Genomic DNA, 20,763 nt, shown 5'->3' on the forward strand with positions numbered 1-20,763 from the left:
TTACTTACATGTTTGAATGAGAACATCTTTTGGATGTGTTGATTTGTTTGCAGATTTAATCATATCACAGTTAATCTGCCTGGTCAATAAAAGGCTAAAGGCTCTATCTAAATGAGACACATGAATTGATTTCTACAAGTTGGTAATTAATTGAGACAGTAAAACTGCTTACATAAAGAAAGAAAAGCCTGACAGAACAATTCACTGGAATAATGTACTTACCTCTTTTGTTTATTAAATTAGATTGTGAGATTACATAGAACATTATATATTGTTCAGACTCTATTTTTCCCACCTTTTACATGTTATTCTGTTCAGCACTGAGGATTTATTGTCTGGATGTGTGTGTTTTTGTAAACATAAATATAAAGACCCACTGGTATGACAAACTTACAGGAGATTTGCTCCAGACAAACTTATCAAGTTACATTTATTCAAAACCATGTAGAACTATTAACTGTACATTGTGTATGTATATATTTCATATATTCATATGATTTTAGTAATAATTACAATTTCATTACAGGCAGTCCACTACAGAAATCTTAATGGCATTATCAATTGAGGGGTTATACCCCGTCATTGTCATATCAAATTGGTCTATAACACCAAGTTCCAAGCTGTGGCCATAGATGACAAAATGTTTAGGAAAGTAAACTAGTCTCTTAAACATTGAGCGTAAACATTTTGGCAAAAAACTCCATTCAAAGTGTATACAGATCTTTCTATTTGGTACTGTTACAAGCCTAGATTCAAAATGTTGTATTCACATTCTGTAAGCACAGTGTAGATGTGGTAGACTAGCTGCATTGTGCGCTCAAAGGTAAAAAATAAAATCAAAAGAAGGAAAATAAAAGACCTGGTGAGCAAAGAGTTTTACTCCATTTTTCTGCAGTCAGGTTTAAACAGTTCATGATCAACAGCCAGAATTTACAGGCTTATTATACAAAGGCATTGATTTGTCCAGGCATGACCAAGACATACAGTATGTTGATGATGACCCAAGCAGTCGGCACATGATCTTACTGATTGATGAACTGCACATGCTAATGATTTATCCTTTGACCAAATACATCAGCAGGTTTTATTATAACATTTCAGAAATTAAGTTATAAAACATGACAATTCTTACTTTGGGCTCCAATATTTGCTGTTTGATTTCACTAAGGAGCTCATCATTATTTGGAAAAAGTTCTCAAGATAGTTTAAAGTTCAAATCGAATCACTTATTTCAACAGGTCAACTCTGCTGCTGGATAATTTCTCACAGTGAAAGTTGTTTATCTCTTGATTAAAAATCTGATGTGACAACACAGAGCTGCTGGATTTTTAGTGTTTTGCTCGTGTTTGTCTCCACAGCAGGATTTATAAGTTCTCAGTCAGTTCTACGCTTTAAAAGCTTTCAGTGTTTGAATTGAGACACTAAATTTATTTCAGGCTTGGAATGAAATGTGATCCATTTATTATAGTATCTGGACTAGGCTATACGTACTAGTGTGTCCATTTCTAGAACAAAGCATTGTATCAGATTCTTTGTTACTCTGTAGATGCATCTAAAAGTTAAAAGCATTCTAGTGTTGTGAATTTCTGTGCTGCTTCAACTTCAGTTGTGCAAAACAAATTGCACTGCTTACTAAACAGAGGCATGTAACGTCCTCCACACTTACAACGATGGTTACTCAGAAATAGTGATATATTCTAGTGTGTGATTCTGAAGCACTTCTTGAAAATGAACAGTCTAAAACCACTGACAATGAAGCTCGCTTCATTCAGAATTTTTTTTATGTTCAATACGTTGCAAAGTGTGAAATCATTGACATCATCATCGTGCATCCACTGGCTAAGAAAAACAGGCAGATTATGTAAAAATGTCAGCTGTGGTCACCGTTCAACGGTTCCAATGCTGCTATTAATGTCATTAAAAGCTTTGATCTCGCTGCTCTACATTGAGACACTTGCATGAACTTAATGGTCATTAAAGTGTGTATTTATCCACATTTTTCTCCACTGATGCTAAAACAGTGGAGAGTAGTGTGCTCAAAGATAAGAGTGGGTAGACGTGTCTACCAGTATATCTAAGTGTAGAGTTGTTTTGATGTAGTGGACGGACACTATGATAGGTGGACGGAGATTAAGAATATTTGGATTCCTTATACAAGTAAGAGCAAGTAAGGGCAAAGGTACAACTGTGTCCAGTGTCAGATAAGGCATTCCTTTTCATGGACGGAAGTTTTTATACTCAAACATTTTGACATTGGGGTGGGGTTGAAGATTTTGAGGGACAATTTTAACAGGGTGTTGGAATCTCAATGTATTTTTTTTTTATAGCATTTCATGTTCAAGAACACCTTTCTCTGAATTTTATCTGATTTCTTTCCATCTCATTAAAAGGCAAAATTCAGGTAGTGCTTCTCTGCATGCATACTACAATGTATACATCCAACACATGCACTGTCTGCACAAAAATATTCCATAAACATTCGATTGTTCTTCCCTCTTACTATCCCAGGCTGTGCAGTTTTCATGCTTCTCAGGGTACGCTGAGCGTAATCCAACAGCTGTGCAATGAGGCGCATTTTTCATCCATTTTCAAATTCGCTATTAATCCCTGCAGTCATGCTCCAATGATGCGTGGCTCGGTGGGTTATCCCTTTCATTAAACCTCAGAAAAGCAGTTTCTGCAATCCAGGCTATTCTAAGTCTCTCAGTTACTCTGCCCTCTCCTTCAGAGTATAGATGACAACAGAGATTACATCATTCAGTCGAGTGTTGTATCTGTCAATCAGATCAACCAATCCCTGATTAGAATCTGGTAATCTTCACCCCAGAGTCACCAACGATGAGACGAGCCAGGGAGGGATGAACCTGTAAAATATTGAGAGATCAGTAAATAAATATCCTGCCAATTAGAAGTCTCACATTAAGTCACTGACATAACTCCACAGCAATAATACTCAGTACTGTAGAGGGGGATTATTAATCTGTATCTAACAATACAACACACAAGCTTAAACTTAAAAGATAATTGACACACTATAAAAGACTGTCACTGTTAGGGATGTCAAGACACCAGAAGCTCAGTGGTCAATACTAACACCAATGAAATTCTAAGATTTTTGATACCGAATTCACAGTGAAAACAAAAAGAAATAGAGTAAATCCTATGCCATGCCCCCTGACTGCCGGAGATGGTATGAAAAACCTGGATGACAACTAGTTACATCCGTAGCGCTCTATTTATTTCATATAAGTCGACTGCCAAATTCTACGTCATCCACACATTTCATTTTGTAGAACTTTAGTTACATCCGTAACTCTCATTTTACTGTAAAATTCTTTCCTCTCCTTTTTTTTTTTCAGCCAATGTGGAGCATAGAGACAGGTCTACAGTCTGCTAACTTGCTGCTCTCACTTCTGATATTTGCTACTCTAAATGTTGAACCACCAACATTCCAATAAGTGGGGGACCACTCTACCAACCGAGCCACCTGCGGCTCTGTTGAAAATGATTAACTTTACATTTTCAGAATACAGGCATCAAGCTGGTGCCAGAATATATGACATCCCTGGTAACCACAGTACCTGCTTTTCTGCCTATTCTTAGTCATCATAGGGCCAAACCAAATAAAAAAACATTAAACATCGTCCACAATCAAAATACTGTCACTGACCCAGCTCTACAAAGCATATTACAGTCACAATAACATTCACTTTAAGTGTGGATGGATTTTGAGGAATCAAAAGTAAAAAAGGTGAAACTGAAATCTAATACACTCAGACCACAGCACTTCATAACAAGTACATTCATTAGTACCAAGCACCAGTTTTCCCCTTTCTGACCTGCGCTTGAAGAGGCCCATAGGGCACCAGTTCTCCGTCCACAGTGAGCGTTCCCCGTGTAGACAGAGGCTGCAGCCTGAAGGCCTTGCAGGTAATATGGCTCACATACGGCGAGCTGACGGAGTGGTGGGTTCCTCTTTCCATGGCAAAGAACAGTCTCAGTAGAGTGGCTCTGGAAATCCCCGCCCGCACAAAGGTCAGATGGATCAGCCCATCGTCGAACCTGGCCTGGGGTGCAGCATGAAGATCAGCCCCGAGGTGGGACTGATAAAGGGCCAGGACCAGGACAAAGTCCCCTTCAATGGTGACCCAGTCTCTAGTGGGAATGGGCTGGTCGAGGGGGGGTAACAAATCATCCCTCGGGATATTAAAAGGCAATGGGACATAAGGACGGTTCTTCAGGGGGCCTGCTGGCTCGGCAATGTCAAAGTTAAAAGATGAGGACGGTGTTCGTAGAGAGGGTGAGGGCGAGGTGGAATTTGGGGTGTTAGGACGGGGGACGAGGTAGGATGAAGAGTGTGGGGAGGCACATGATGGGGACGATGGGGGTGTGGGAGAAAGAGACAGGGAGAGTGAGGGGAGTTTAGGGGGGAGAGAGTTTGAGTGGGAGTGCTGGAGGAGAGAGAGGGGCCTCGGACGGGAGGCGTTCTGGTTTTGGTCCAGGGTCTTGGGCTTGTAAGAGAAAGGGGAGTGACGAAAGGGGGAGGAGATGGTGAGAGAGCGCTCACGAGCAACTTCCAGTGGATAGGGTTCTTTCTGGTAGTAGCTTCCATTCAGATCCATGTCCTCGACCCCGTACGAGGGGCCAGAATCTGTGTCCACCTCCTGACTGAGAGGCTGGTTGAAGAGAGCGTTGGCTATCTGGCTGGAAGGAGCTGAATTCTTTCTTAGTGCCTGTCTGGCTTCCTGAAGGGGTTCCTGGTAAGCGAGACAACTCTCTGGCTCTTCCTCTGCCTCTCGCCCCATGACTAACCCACCTCTCTCTCCCAGCTCTCTCCCATGCAGCACTCTCTCTGACTCTGCAGAGCTACCACTGCCTTCCCCATCCTTCCCCTCCTCCTCCATCTCACTGGAGTCTTGTTCTACCGTTCCCTCATCTTCCCTTTCATCCTTGATCCCCTCCAACCTTTCTGCCCTTCCCATATTGCAATCTTCCCTTTCAATTGATTCTGAACTCTCCGAACATGTTCCTGACCTCTCCTCTTCTGCTTCCATCTCCACCTCTCCCTCTCGTTCCCTCTCTCTGTCCTCTGCCAGGCTGCTCGCCCTCACCACGCCAGTGCCTCCTCCCCTAGCTCTCTCCCTTCTTCTCTCCCTTTCTCTCTGCCTCTCCTCTTTTTCCCTCTCCCCCTCACCCTTACGCAGGCTCCTCTGCTCGCTGATGCCCATGTCAGAGCAGGTGCGATGGATGGGCGTTCGACAGAAGCCCTCCAGGCCTTCTGTGATGCTGCGGGAGAGGGGTCTCCTTGGTGGAGGAGGTGTGGCATCTGGTGATGTGTTGCTAATAGAGGGAGGCAGGTAGGACAAGCGACCCTTGTAGGATCGAAGAGAAGCTATGCGCACCAGGGTGCCCAGGGTGAATCGGGCTGAGCCCAGGCCACGATACCTGGAATATGAAAGATTTCAAGTAAATATTTTATTTGTACTTGATTCCTGTGGTCTATGTCTAGTACCTTCAGGTTGAATGCACTTATTGTAAGTCGCTTTGGACAAAAGCATCTGCTAAATGACATGTAATGTAATGTAATAAATCTAAGTGATATTGCAGGAGCGTTAGAGTAATGATTAGATGAACAAAGCAAACAGTTTATGTTCTTACAGTTTCAGCAGTTACACACCCACCTCTCACTCTCAATATCCACATCGGACACAAAGCCCCAGGCGACAGAAAGGAAAGAAAACAGTCTCCGGGGTGCTGCATGACGACTGTTGTTGGAGGGAGAAGGGCTTGTTGTCACGGAGACCACGTCCATGGGTCGGACACCGCCTCGACAGAGCAAAAAGCAGCAATTCAAAAGGAGAGGCTCCCGAAGGCACATATCATATCTGAAGGAGACATAAAGATGACAACAACATCTCCTGTCAGTAAAGATAAGGAGAGAACAGTACGGATCAATACAGAGTCCTTACTCTCTTCAGAGATATCTCAGTCTAGATAGCAAGGCGACGACAAACAGCAACATTGTCAAATTGATTCTTTGTAATAAAAAAATGAAAGTCAAATAAATCTGCACATCATGAATCATTGATCATGAATCTCTATTTCTGCTAGTCTGTTTGACTTGATAAAGGTAAGCCTTTGTCGGTGGAAACAAAGTTGAAAATAGAAGTGCGGCCTCACGGTTTTATGCCTCCAACAACTAGTTAAGATGCACAAAATCAATGATCTCAGATATGTCGTGACGACTAAAGGAATGAAATAAAAGGCATTTAGAGATTTTTGGGGCGAAATGTAAGAAACATGCTGTCTACACTGAGAAACACAGAGGAGGACAGAGGAGAAACATGGAGAATGAAAATGGTTGATTGCTCAAGCAGCTGCAAGAAAATATAAGATAAGATACATTTCTTTCCATAATTTCCTTAATTTCCACATTTGTGTTTACAGAGTCGAAGGTTCACATTTTATAAGTTCACAGTTTCACACTGGACTGGAAAACAAGATTCAACTGAAAAAGAGAGACAATTCTCATGTTGACAGATCTGAAAGCTTACCCTGCGTGGTGGTTGATCGAGCCAGCCAGTGCATTCCCGGAGCCACAGGGAAGAATGCCGACAGGTGTTTTTATTGCTTGTTCCCAGTCAGGACGCTCCATCAGCCCATTAATTACCTGCAGGAATAACAACATTAACTTCTAAAAATCATATCGGTTGACACAGTTTAAGCTGCACATTTAAGAAATATCTTCACTGTTATATATAACAATATATATTGTTACAATGATAAAAAGAGATCTATCATATACATTTCTTTTATATTGTTTAATGTATTACAGTGATAAAAAACTAGGTGCTGAACCTTGAACAATGCTTTGTTTTCTGATCCTTTCAAGTGGATGCGAAGCTGAAGCAAACCATAGAGGTGCTGTTTTGCTAACATTGAGTGTGGAGTATACAAAAAATAGGCATTAGTGACTATTTATTTTACATACTATGTCACAATCTATACTGTTATCAAGATATGAAATAGCGTATATCAGAATAGAAGATACTGGCCATGTGGCCCTGCCCTATCCATAGTTATATGAATTTATTTATACAATTTCCCCCCCTGAACATGTCGCCTAATTTCACCATGCTTAGCCAACAGAAGCAGTACACACCTCATGCAGCAGGCCATCTCCAGAGACAATGATGATGCCATCCCACTCTGGGAGCGATATCTCTCTGATAAGCTCTCTGGCGTGGTTCTGGCGCTCTGAGACAGATTCATTATGTTAACACTAGTTATGTTTGCATGTTATACGTGACTGTATAATCCGTCTTTGTCCTTGGCGTGTTACCTGTCTGTATAAGGTTGTAGCTGATGTTGGCCTCTCTGATCATTGGCAGGATGTGGGTCTGACACCACTGCATTGCCTGACCTCTCCCACTGAAGGGATTGACCAATAACAGTAGTCGCCTGGGACGAGGTAGGAGACTTCTTGAAAATTCTTTATGAAAAAGAAGAAAGGAGAGCATTAATAAGTAAAAACTCACACAGGTTTTTTTTTCCAGGACAAAGAAAGGAACTAGATGTTCACTGCAAAGCAAGCCAACAGGGAGCTGTCATTACACAGTGTTGCCCAACCCTGGACTTTGAGTGCATTCAACCATTTAAGCCTTTTTATTTCACCTCGCAGGATCAACATCACACTGCATAATGCTGTCGCTCGAGAGTGTGTGTTAAACATTTAAATTCAGACACATGGTAAAGGACACATCTACCATTCTGAATATAGGAACTAAATAAACCAAGGTGGTGAAATAATGATAAATCATTAATTATCTGTCTAACTGGGGTGCACAGGCAACACTCTACACCATTTCTCTACTCTTTCATCAGCCCAGGTATGAAGCTTGGAATAAATAAAAAGCTTCTATAGTTAGCTCTGAACACCTATCTAAGATTTAGTGTGGTGCAGATGGATGCCAGCGGTGCAGGGAAGGAGATGAACTGACTGCACTCTCAGATAATCCTGGATTATGCAACAAACAACACTAAAGCAAATCAACAACAAACCCAGTTAACCAAAGCTATAATGTTCATGAAGCATAAAAACTCACAGAACCAAGGCAGCGAGTGATTCAGATATGGAGCGATTAGGTAAGAGAAGAATAACAGAGAGATGGAACAAAATGAAGGCTATGTGAGCAAAGTGGAAGAGAAAGTAGGGATGAAACAGAAGGCCAGCAAAACTGGGGAAAAAAGGAGTATGAATGAAACAAGGGGCAAACTGAGGAATGTGAAACATTTAAAAATGAATGACAGTTTTATCTCTGTTGGGGGAAGCAGACAGTGATGTTGTAGGCAAAGACTGTGAAAAACAAAGGATGGAGAGATTAAAGAGAATTAGGTCTAAATAGGAGGAAGGAGACAGGAAGATATGGGAGATGCTGGCAAAGAGTCTGACGCATTCTGTAGGTCATGGTGAGAAAATGATAAACACACACACTCAGTGAAAGTAAACACTGAGCGGGGCCTTGCTATCTGTTTGATTATTGAGGCTTGGGGATACTGTGCTTGGGAAGGGGTGGCAAGCTGCAGCAGCCCCACCCTCTTTGTCTCTGCATTTGGTACAGACCGTGTGCACAGGACAGATAAGAGCAAAAAAACAAGTATTAGATAATCAAGTATATTAGATAAATTTGAGATGTAGTTATGTGAAACAAACAAACAAAGGAAAATCCAAACTAAATTCTCTGAATTATAAATCTCACAGCCTCTTAGTGTGTATTAGTGTTAATCCCCATTTGTTTTTTTGCTACATAACCCCTTTTAATGCTTAACTACACTTGGACCCATTTGTGTCCTTGATAACCAAACATGTATGCTGTACATACAGGTCGTGGGTCACTGTGACATTAAGCTATACTTAGCAACGTTTACAAAGGAGGCATCAATCAAGGCGGCACGAGGCAACATTGTTTCGTTTCATGTAGTAAACAGGAATTCAAGACTTATTCATAGGGACAAACATTAAGGTCAGCCAAAGTAAATTCTACTATCGTCTACTGTAAACGAACCATGTTATCCTTTTGATAAATTCGCTCACTGTACCTCCTCACTGTATAAAAGGGCAGGATTATGAATAAAAACAGAGCTAAAAAGAATGAAAAACAACATGATGTTCACATTTGTAAACTGCCAATTGAAACCGTTCTATACAAGACAAGTTTTTAATAGATGTGTAAAAAGTTTTAAAATAAATTCCAGATCTCCTTAACCTCCTTAACCCATTGAAAGAGGTTTTACTGCCTGTGAAACCTCTGGGCGATTTTAAAATAACCTCCTAAAACCTGAAGTTTTTCTGGAAATTCAACAGAAGTGTCAACGCTTCTACTAAATAATAGATTTTTCAGCCTCTGTAGCAGATAGAAATGAAATTCAAAAAGTATTTGAGAGCTTATAGAAATACTACAAAACGACATATCCGCTTTCCAGGCTTCAATGGGTTGAATCAGTAATAAAAAGTAATTTATCTTTAGAAATAAATAAATTATTGCTTATAGTGTGTAACGCAAGGTGACGACACCTAAAGGCAGTCAAGGGGGAAAGCTGCTGTACACAACCAGGTTACATTGATTTTCAATACCGTATAAAGGCCAATGTACAACATGTGGGTGCTACAAAGGTAGGGAAATTCGTTCAATTAACTTCAAAACAAGCTGCAGTGAGGAAATGTACACAAATTGTGGTTAGTAAGTGACATGGACAAGCAAGCCTCTGATGAGACAAACACTCACCTGTGTCAGCAGTGACGGTCACTCCTCTGAGAAGACACTGCACAGCAGCCGACCACCTCTCAGCGTCAGACCTGCTTTCCGCCAGGTAGGCCCTCACCTGCCTGCGCCGAGACACCCCTTTCCGTCGCTTGCCTGGTGGGTACCAGTACAGGACCAGGAGAGGGGGAGCAGGTGCACGAGGGCAGCTGCACCCCACTAGCTCTATTAAAGGCAGCAAGAGACGGGCATCCTTCCCCGGCCGCGGTGACAACCGCTGGATATGTATGTGGGTGTGGGTGAGGGTCAAGGCATAGTTGGAGGCCGGAGCCGGAGTAGGGGAGGCAGCGGGGGAGAGTCCTCCCGGACCACCAGGGCTGTTGGGGCAGCTGTTATTGTTGCTGTTGCTGCCTGAACCCCAGCTGGCGAACTGGCCATGAAGGAGGGCTTCTGCTGTGGAAGGTGAGGACGGTTCTGGAGATCGCATCCTCACTGCTGAAGTGGACAAGGTTTATCGAGGAAAAGTCTAATGTCAGTCTTATCTTCTACAATTAGAGGCTTGAAGAGTGGAATCTCACACTCTTCAGATTTGCAGGGACATCAAAAGTATCTGAATGACAGTCTGAGAGCGTTATCCCTGAAATCTCCTCAAAATCATTCTTCCTCTTCAGTGTTTGGATTCAAAAGACAGTGTCAAAAAATCAGCTCTGGGATTCTGTTTCAGTCTGTCCATTTCAGAAGTAAACTTCTTCCAGTTTAAAGGTTCTTCTGTTTAGAGTATTAATCCAGTGATGATAGAAACTAAAGATCAGTCTTTGTGTCACAGTTAGAAAGCTCCCATCACAGTTTGATCGTGAGAGCGGTCAGCTTCTACAGTTTACTGCCAGTGAAAAAATGATCCTTCAACATATTCAAAGACAATAGAACTTAAAAATGTATATTTTCCACTACAATATCAGTCATTTAACAAAAGTGTTCTTCACAACGATTGCATAAGTAAAAAAAAATTGTTTACATTACAACTTAAAGCCGCCTATTGCGATAACAATATAAGGCAGCCGAGCAGCTCCTGGACATTAATAATAAATCTTTAAATAATTACACAAATGGACAAAACAGATCCATTAACTATGAATAAGACAAAAAACACACCTTGATGAAACAAGGAGGCTACAACAATTAATTTAAATTACTGCACAAGCAAAGAATTCGTCTGAGTATTTTGTATGGTAAGTGCTGGCCAAAATGTTGTTAATGCCACAAAGATATGATAAGTGTGGGCTTATCCGAGAACTTTGATGTTATCTTCAATTTCAGTCATATAGGAGGCAGACAGGGGGAGGGTGACTCGGCAAGTCCTCGAGACAGTAGTGTGATATACTAGTTTCACCCAAGCAGGTATTCCCACATTCTACTTCATTATCTGCTCTCCACAAGAAGAGTTAGCTAAACACCTGGTAAGACAGGTGGAGACTAGACAACAAAAAATAAAACAAAACAAAACAAAAGACAAACAAGTAAACAGTTCCGTTTGGGTCCTAAGTTTATGTCATGGTAATGTCCTTAAATCAAGCCTCACGTTCCCTCCCAAAGATCTTTGTTCCTGTATGAAGACAAAAGAGGAAAGGAGGACAAAATCAATTGTAAATGTGGAAAAAAACAATAAAACTTGAATGTATAGGTGAGCCACATAAAGGTATTTATAGAGCAGATAAATAAAACATTGACATAAAAGAGGCAGGCATACTAAATAAATTTTGCCTGTAAGTAACCTGAGATTTTAGTGTTCAAAGGTGATTTTTTTCTGTATCACATTTTCACAATTAGAGCAGAACAAGTACAGAGCTATCATGATAAGAGGAACAGATTACAGTTAAAGGGTGAAGCAACACAAGACCAATCATGTCCCTTGACCCCAAGTGCGTCTTTGTACATAATGACTAACAGTCACACATCCTCTACCACCATGCTGAGACGCCACATTATTTTGCATGAAAGGTTGAATGAGAATGACCACATCTGGTTTGGTATTGGTTTTTCAAATAGGGCTTTTGTGTTACAGAATTTGGGGAAACAGCATCTCTTTCACAATTTGAATCTAGGATTGAGATTTTGCAAATTGCTGACCTAAATGGTACTGGATTTTAGAGGTTTCACAATACGCATTAGCTTGCAATAATCTTATTCAAGAATCTTAAATTGATCCCAATAAAGGAATGTGATCATAATGAGTCTGTAAAAAAGTATGATCAATGAATTCACATGGGTATATGTAAGGGTATATGTAAACACTACAGAATCATAGTGTTGGTACAAACAAGTTTTGGACTCATTTAACAAATTAACAGCTGTACATAACTTGACTAGTTACATGGTTTCTGAAAAGGTCTCCCTCATAATAAAATAATAAAGTGCAATTTATTATTATCATCACATTTTTGTTAACAAAGATAACAGTAATGTTAAAGCTCCAAGTCAGCAGGGTCCAATCAATTAAACTTAAGTGTGTCAAAGTACAATTACTGGACTATCACCCTGGGACTTCGGTTTACCCTAAATTAATAAACTGGTCACATCTCTCTTTCAAGTTTTATTACAGCCGGAAAATATTATGCAAGCTGTGGTGCAGACAAAATCAATACTTGGCTGATGTCCTATTTTGATAAAACACACACAAAAAGGACCTCACTGATGCCCATTGTTGCACCTTACGTCCTTGAAATGCAGGGCGGGGACACCCAGAAATAATGTCAGCAAGCTAATTTTGTCCCCCCACACACAATGAGGCTGTTGTTGAGTGACTTCGGGGTATTTTGGGCAAGTTTCGGCTCGCTCGTACTTTGAACTCAAATGCCTTTTTACTCTAAGGGCACTTAAGACACCCAGCATGAGAGTGATGTTAACACCTTCTCTAATAACCCTGGTGATATAAAGGAAAAGCTAACCGTTAAACTTTACCGTTGGCATCCACCTAACGTTAGCCAGCAGGTTGACAGGCTGTTAGCCAGCTGAACAACTTCACTCCTACTGTAGTTTAACAGTTACAACACACTTAAGCTGAAGGAGCATTTTCATTAATGTTGCAGCCTTTGAAAAGAAGTAAGAGACATTAAAAGTGATGAATCCTGAGGTTAAATGAGGGTGGTAGCGGACGCTAGCTAATGTTGTGGATACAGTAGCTACAGTAAACTGACAGCGTTGTCAGTTAGCAGAGGCTAGCGGTTCACCTCACATGTAGCCTAAGTTTGAGCCAACTTACTTCTCTATTAAACTATATTCTCTAAACATCCCCATGGGTGCACTAAAAAGCCATTAGTTGACATGTAACACATCATTTATTGATTGGTTTAAAGGAGGCATCCAAGTTAGCGAAGATAACGGCTGATGACGTAAGCTAACGGGCGGCTTGGTCTGATTCCATCAAGCTACACTAACTTTATAAAGAGTTGTATCTTAGCGTAGACAAAGCCAAGTTAAAATGTTATATATGAAAGCAAAACAGCCCAAAATTACCTCATCTTGTCTCCCCCCTCTCGACGGCAGACAGTCGCTTGCTCTGAGAACTGTGGCTCGGTGCAGGAAGTGTCTGGAGACGCAGTAGCAGCAGCTGTGAGCGGCGGAGAGGAAGTCCAATGGCGATAAGGAAAACATTGCAACACCCACCGACATTCTCCAATCATTGACAGAGCAACACTTCCTGGACAAGTCATTTTTCCCCTCGGCCAACTCATTATCAATACTGTGTGGAAAAATGTTATTAGATTCTTGATATCGTCACCCTGTTAATAATAATAATCGCCTAACTCATTTTTTCAAGTTTTGCAGGGAACACAAAAAACTTCGCCAAAAGTGTAACATATGACATTTATTGCTTATTTCACTCAAAAAGGATGTAACAAAGGATGGCTATTGGCATAGTAATAACACTGTGTGTAAATTATGTAACTTAAGAGAAATAAATGACTTAGGCAATTTTTTGAACATGCCTTTGTGACTAAAGCAAGATATGGTAACACTTTATTTTGAAGGTGTCTACATAAGAGTCACACAAGTCTGTCAGAAACATGACATGACAAGTATCATGAGCATTAATGTTACTTCAAACTGTCATTAATGTTCACGACACATCCCATGTCATGTTTATGACACGCTCATGTCACTTTATGTAGACACCTTCAAAATAAACTGTTACCATATCTTGCTTAAGTCACAAAGGGATGTTCAAAAAATTACTTAAAACACATTTTATTTTGACTTAGGTATAATAAATCCACTTAAGTCACAAACTTGACATAGGCCATTATCTTAAAGGGGTAAAATCACATGACCTGATCAACTGAGGATGTAGGTGATTTTACCATAGGTGGCTGGCGTCATGAGATGATTCAGGCAAAAAAAAAATTGAAGGACACCCTGAAGACGTTTTTCATTTATTTTGGTTTTGCTTTCTCAACTAAATTATGGGAAGATATTTGTAAGCTGATTTTTTTTTTGATTGAACCTCATTTGTCCCTGTGCTTTGAACATATAGTTTGGTTTCACTGACTTTCCTATTGCAAAAGAAAAACAATACTATATCATCAATCTCATGATACAGTTAGCCAAATGACATATCCATAAATGTCGTTCAAAAACCTCGTCTTTGAAAATGAAACCAAACATTAAGTCGATTAAGAAATCTACCAACATGAAAGCTATAAAAACTTTGAATTTATGTACACTTTACAATGTTTTTATATGAAAGCTTGCCTTTATTGTTGAAACCCCCTGACAGCGTTTTGGTGTATTGTCTTGTGTTGCTTTAATAAAGTTTCAACAACAAAAAAAAATCAATACTGATCAAATGATTCATGACGCAAGGTTTACGTTAACAACCCAGTGAGGGCTGACAATGGAAATAAAATGTTAAGAGGGGAGAAGTTGTAAAGGGGAGATGTTTTTAGCTTTATCCTCTCTTGTGACATCAGAATGTTATTTTCTGCTTAAAATTAGCGACAGGATGTGCAAGGCCGCCAACAAAACACAAAGACAACTAATTTTGTACAGTCGGATCTTTTATTCGTATCAGTTTGCATGGAAAACAAAGACACAGACTAGTTCTTGTAGCCACGGCTGGCTCTGCGGCCACGGGCTCTCTCGAACTTCCTGCCCTTGGAGCGAATGTAGGGCCTGGAGGAGAGAAAGAGACGTTTAGTAATCACATCAAAAACATCTATACTATTTTTCCCCCCTACATCTATGCTACCATATTAATGACAAGGCCAATCTAGCACTCACGCTATTCACAATCACATACACCATAATGGTTTTTAAGAGTCATTTAACACTGCAGTTTTTCTTCTTACTTGACCGCTAAATACTCTGGTCTGTCAAAGCGTTGATTGTACCTCAGTTTTACAATAAAGCCTAATGGCATTTGGTTCTTGCAGTTAAAACTCTTTCAATAATTACCACACAGATTTGAGCTTTTGCTATGGTGTATTTACATGTACAAGGTCATTTTAACATTTAACAGTAAGAAAGCACTGGTTTAAATGAAAACAGTGATGATTTTTTTTTGCTGTCAGTTTAATAGAACAGTCTTTTTAATGTCCTTCAGTAAAACCTGTGCTTTTCCTACCAAGACAAGTCCTTGTAAAGTAAATGTCTGCAGTGAAAACATGTTATTTTAGAAGCTAATCAATCTGTATTTCTTGGCAAACAATACTTTTCCTAGGCATAACAGCAGTCAGAGCAAAATACCATATACAGTTTGTTTTCTTGGTTAACTGTTCAACAGAACATCCTGGCAAAATGTTTTTCCAGAAAACCGTATAAACAACTTACACCACTATTAGTTTTTGTCTTTGGCATTTTACTTTTACACAGGTGAAACAGCATGGCATCATAGCAATGCTGAGATTAATTACCCGTGCTTACCCCACTATAAAATATATCGAATGCCCAGGCAATTCAACATTTGACTTAATCTGATTAGGTTAACTCATCGTTATTAACGCATTGTAACAGGAAAAACCCAGCTACAAAGTCAATCAATGGGCAATTACATTATTGTAAGACTTTCAAATCCAAGACAACCTCACTTCAAAGTTTCCTTAAGAAAACCTTTTTCTTCCATTTGGGCTAATTTTGTAGACTGATAAGATTGATCAAAATACTTGTTTAGACAACCTTTAACATTTTGTTTTGTGTTTGACAACAGAACCAACAAATTAACTATACACATACTTGGTGTGGCTGTGAGGAGTTCCAGGGGCTTTTCCAAAGTGTCTGTACACCTCTCTGCCTTTACGGGGTCCTGAAGAACAAAAATGTTTCAGATTAAAACCAGACACAAATGCTATACAGTGTCTCAGAGCATTAATAGCAAAATTATTCCCACTGCCAATCATGAATTTAGTTCTAATATGCCACAGTTTTCACATTTGTATCTGCTTGTGACAGAGCTCAAGAACAAGGCTCTCAAAAGACAGAACTAAATATGGCTTTCACACATTACAGTTCAGATGACCCCACATAAAAATAAACAAAAACTTCAAAGTAGTGTTGAGAATTAGAACTGATGGTTATTTTTTATTTAGCAATCTAACACCACTTAATTTTGAGCACAGCCAGACATCCCTCTTTCTTTTCCAATGATCAATAGAGGAGCTTAACTAACCAACGATATATTACCAAAGTCCAAGACTAAATTATCACTCCCAGAAAACTTATTTTAGCACTTGGTAAAACTTTGCCATTAAAGAAATGCCTGTCATACAGATATTTAGATCTCTTAGGTGTGGAGTCAGGTATTCTGGAGAAAGATTTTCTATATTTGAACTCTAAGACCAAACATTTTTATACCAAGATGGCAAGGTAATATCTCAGATGTTTTTTTTACATTTCATTACTATCTTGGTAGGTCTGTCCCCCGTGGGTGAGGATACAGTAACTATATCAGATTTTTTTATTTTAGTGCACAGATTGAACAGCGTGTGCACTGTGAGGAGATATTCACTACATTTGACGAAGGGTATTGGATTAGAAGCATTGACTCCACCCTTCAGCCTGACAAATTCAGGTGAACTGTGCTCAACAGATAAGCTTACAGACTATGTATATGTGGTAATCAATTACCAACAGTGAAGTGAGAATACTGAACAAAAAAAAAAAAAAAACCTGTTTTCCTAATTCATGCAGTATTTTTATCTTATGGCAATACAATTTGCTCCTTCACAAAACTAAAACATGCCAGTGTAAAACCAGTTATGTGGACTAAAGGCAGTTCTCAAACAACTCTCTTCCTTACAAATGATTTAACCTGATTTAAGACAACCTGATTTAAGTACCATAAAGTGCAATAAGTATCATTTAACACGAGTAGCTCTAATAGCAATTTTAACTACTCAGACTATGCTGCGGGACCACTTTTGTATTTGTATATTCGCAGATAACCAAAGTTTCTCTGAGCACCAGATGCACAATGAGGGCTTACATCATATTACACCATCCATTGCATCATGTATTATAATTTGAATATAACATGTTTAGTTACCTGACAGCAGCACGGTGCCCTGTCCTTTGGGAGCAGCCAAAGCCAGCTGGTCAAAGGTCATCACCTGACCGCCTGCCTTCAGGATCCTGCGGCGGGCACCATCGGTAACCCTCAGAGCGCAGATCTGTGGGAGAACAAACAGGACATGAGGACCAGCTCAGAGACCGTCAGACAGCTTTACAGTGTTATGGGAAGATCCTCAATAGACTAAATGATATCTTTGTGGGGTGTGAAAACAACACTGTGATAAGTAAAATTCTGCCAATCTTTAAAATAAATAAATAAGAGGATTTACCTTCAGCTTGGGGATATCCTGAATCCTGACATCATCAGTGACAGATCCCACAACAACAGCGATTCTGTTCTCACGGCCGGGCATCTTCATCTTACGGATCTGGTTGCAATGAAAGCAAAGTCCGAAATTAAGCACCCATGATGCCTGAACAACCAACAGGACTCATACACCTTGAACATTAAGACTTCTAGTCAAGGCAAGTTTTTTAAAAGCAGATATTGGCTGCGTTTCATGCATAGCACGGTGTGCAAGATTCACACCTGTTTAACGTCTTTTCATACATTTGCCATGCCATTGTTGATTAGGGGCTAACCATTTTTGACAGATCTTGCAAAATGATTCTCATCTATTAATACATTAAAGTGATAACTGATTTTTTAAAATCGGAATCTGTACATAATTTCCCTATGTCTACAGAAGACAATTTGTAGGCTGAGACGTGTCTGCAGCAACTTTAAATCATAAGTCAGAATGGTAGTCTGACAGATACTTTGCCTTGAACAAATATGGTCACTGCGCTAATCCATATTGCAATTACAATCAAATTCCAATTTGGTTCCAAATTGAGCTAAATGGGAACAAACACTGACTGAAGTTAAATCATACTTCGTTACCCAATCCAAACTACATCACAAAAGTCAGAGCCACTGGACGGGTTACATTTAAACATTTTCTTTAACAAACACTCAAATCAGGGCATCTACTGATACCAAGATACGATTTGATAGCAATGCTGTTTTTACACCAGTATAATTTTGCTATAACTCACTGCACAAAATTAATTTAGTCATCTTCATGTAAGGTCACATGAGGACGGGATGCTGTGGTACTAACGACCAAGACATTAGCCCACTCTGACTGAACAGCAGAAACACCAAATTTTATACACTGACAACGAAACTGTATTTGATGTGGATTTGTCACAGCTGCTTTAATACTGATCCAGTGGGCCGAATCTGTGCATCCCGAAAGACATCAGTCAAATAAAATATTAAGTGTCATCAATTGACATTTGCATAAAAGTAGGCAAAACACACTCCAGTGTCAAAGAATGATATACTATACTTTACAACTGGCTCAAACATAAAACGTAGTTGACAGTATAAGAGAAATGAGACTGACCAGGCGAGAGATGGAGATGGGTGGCCTGTTGGTCCTGCTCATGAAGAGCCTCCTCAGGACAACCTTGTTGAAGGGAGCATTTGAGCGGCGGGCCAGGAACCTGTACAACTATAGGAAAGTAACAGGGAGTACATTAGATCCGAGTGCTCAAGAGATCTAGTATGATAAATATTTATTACTTCAGGTGTTGTATTTTTCCTCCAATGAGTAAAGCAACATGTAAAAAAAAAAAAAAAAAAAATTACCTTGACCAGGAGCCTCAGGTAGATATCCTGGCTCTTTGGCTCCTTCCTGTGTACCTTACGGTCCTTGTTGTGTCTGATGTCGACTCCCTTTAAAAAGATAAACAAAACGACATTAATACAATATGAAATACATTGAGAAATACTAATTCATTGAAGCCAACTCTTGCATTTTGTACAATACTGATAGCATTCACTATACCCAGGCTGCATTTGCTAATATTACACTGTACATTCAAGTCTACCACAACATGTTACAGTTCCAGCAGATATATTTATATCACTAATAACACAGTTACGTCCCTTCAGTAAATGTTAACTAAAGCAGCTCAACATTGTTATTATAAACACGTTATTAGCTACAGGCCGGTTCACACGTTGACACTCCACTGCTAACTGCTAGCACGAGTAGCACAGCAAACAACCTTACACTCTAAATTAAAGCAGAGTTTGTCATTTTGGAAACAAACGTTAACTTTGGGGAAATAAAAATGACGGTTTGACATTATATTCAGCTTTTTGAATCACTTTAAAAGCTCGTTTCTGAAACGACAGCCTGGGTAGCACTACATCGGCATCAAAGACGGTAAGCTTGTATCATAAACATGCTCAAATAACACGAAATCAAGACACAGCTGTAAGGTAAATAATGTTTGGAACAAGTGAAGGTTCACATTAAGTACATGAGATGTTTTAATTCAGAGGATGATCGTGGATAGTGAGACTATCGTATTGTACATTTTCTACTAGCAGCACCTACCATCTTGGACTCAGAGCGAAAAGGGAAAAGGAAGGGCCGAGCTCTCGCGATAAACACTGCTCTGAAATCTCGGGCCGCTGATTGGTCACAGAGCACGCGCTTCCTTCAGGACGAAGAAATAAATAGCAGCGACGATTTAAGATGGCGCCCCCTGTGGTGAGCAGGAGAAGCGACAGTTTATTACTTAATTTTATTTTGGTTTATTTTATGAATTATTTTTACTCTTGGGCCGTTAAGTCATAACACATTTTTAGAAAACAAGCACACATAATAAAGATGATAATTATCATTATTTTCTTCATTATAAGGTGCGGTGCTGTGGAATTACATAAACTAAAGAATCTAACAGAATCATGTTCTTCTTTAAATACATTTAGTATAAGACCAAGCTCAAAAAATCCCTACATAATTTCTAATCACCTTTGTATCTTCATTGTTTTGTTTGCATTTTTTATTTCATCTAGCTATGTAATTTAAGCTATTTATGGGTTTAAGAGGGAAGGTCGCTTTGGGCTTTTTGAACTTTCCTGCACATTTTATCTGCTTCCTGTATTGTTCTTTCTTTATGATTGTATGTTTTTTAAGTGCAAACAACAATAAATAAATAAATTAATAAATAAATGTGTGCAATATGCCTTTTTAATTATCTTAAATATTGCCCCAGAAACAACATGTTTTTGATGACATCTGGAGACCTTTTATCATTTTCTTAAGACATGATGGTAATGTTTGAAACTTGCTTCGGCAGGAGGAGGCTCTGGGGGAGTAGAATGTACATGTGATGTGACATAATGTCCCGAGGACACCCTTTATTTATTTTATTTTATTATTATTTTTGGTATCTATTTTTGCTTCATTTTTATCTTGTGTTTATAATTTGAACATGTTTTTCTTATACTTATTTGGTGGGGGGATGGGAGGGGGAATAGGGAGAAAAAGTTTGCTCTGTTCCATGTAAAAAAAATGTCTTGCTGTTTGATCTGCTGTAATTTGCAAACAAAAACTAATAAACACACTCATTAAAAAAATACTGCCCCATAAGAGAC

General features: G+C 39.5%; 2 protein-coding genes across 2 annotated transcripts; both read right to left on the reverse strand.

The window, feature by feature from the left end:
* Positions 1-411: 411 nt before the first annotated feature.
* sphk2 (sphingosine kinase 2) lies at positions 412-13,350 on the reverse strand. Its single transcript, XM_059340024.1, has 8 exons — positions 13,275-13,350; positions 9,786-11,364; positions 7,343-7,492; positions 7,163-7,257; positions 6,555-6,670; positions 5,682-5,885; positions 3,840-5,445; positions 412-2,864 (listed from the first exon to the last, which is right to left on the reverse strand). The coding sequence occupies exons 2-8, from the start codon at positions 10,246-10,248 to the stop codon at positions 2,802-2,804; spliced, it is 2,697 nt and encodes an 898-aa protein (XP_059196007.1). The 5' UTR covers positions 10,249-11,364; positions 13,275-13,350; the 3' UTR covers positions 412-2,801.
* Positions 13,351-14,797: 1,447 nt separating this feature from the next.
* On the reverse strand, positions 14,798-19,822 carry rpl18 (ribosomal protein L18; the record flags this gene model as incomplete). The annotated part of the gene is made up of 7 exons (XM_059340122.1): positions 14,798-14,930; positions 15,990-16,059; positions 17,299-17,422; positions 17,594-17,692; positions 18,716-18,823; positions 18,961-19,047; positions 19,718-19,822. Coding segments are annotated over 7 exons (669 nt in total), but the record flags the coding sequence as incomplete, so codon positions are not given.
* Positions 19,823-20,763: the final 941 nt, after the last annotated feature.

The sequence above is a fragment of the Centropristis striata genome, chromosome 8 (genome assembly GCF_030273125.1).
Source record: "Centropristis striata isolate RG_2023a ecotype Rhode Island chromosome 8, C.striata_1.0, whole genome shotgun sequence".
NCBI classification, from domain to species: domain Eukaryota; kingdom Metazoa; phylum Chordata; class Actinopteri; order Perciformes; family Serranidae; genus Centropristis; species Centropristis striata.

Coding starts and splice junctions, on each gene's coding strand:
- sphk2 (XM_059340024.1), bottom strand. CDS start 10,248: ATGCGATCTCCAGAACCGTCCTCACCTTCCACAGCAGAAGCCCTCCTT. Junction 7,258..7,342: donor CTACAACCTTATACAGACAG/GTAACACGCCAA, acceptor AATCTGTCTCAG/AGCGCCAGAACCACGCCAGA. Junction 5,446..5,681: donor GTGGATATTGAGAGTGAGAG/GTGGGTGTGTAA, acceptor TTCATATTCCAG/GTATCGTGGCCTGGGCTCAG.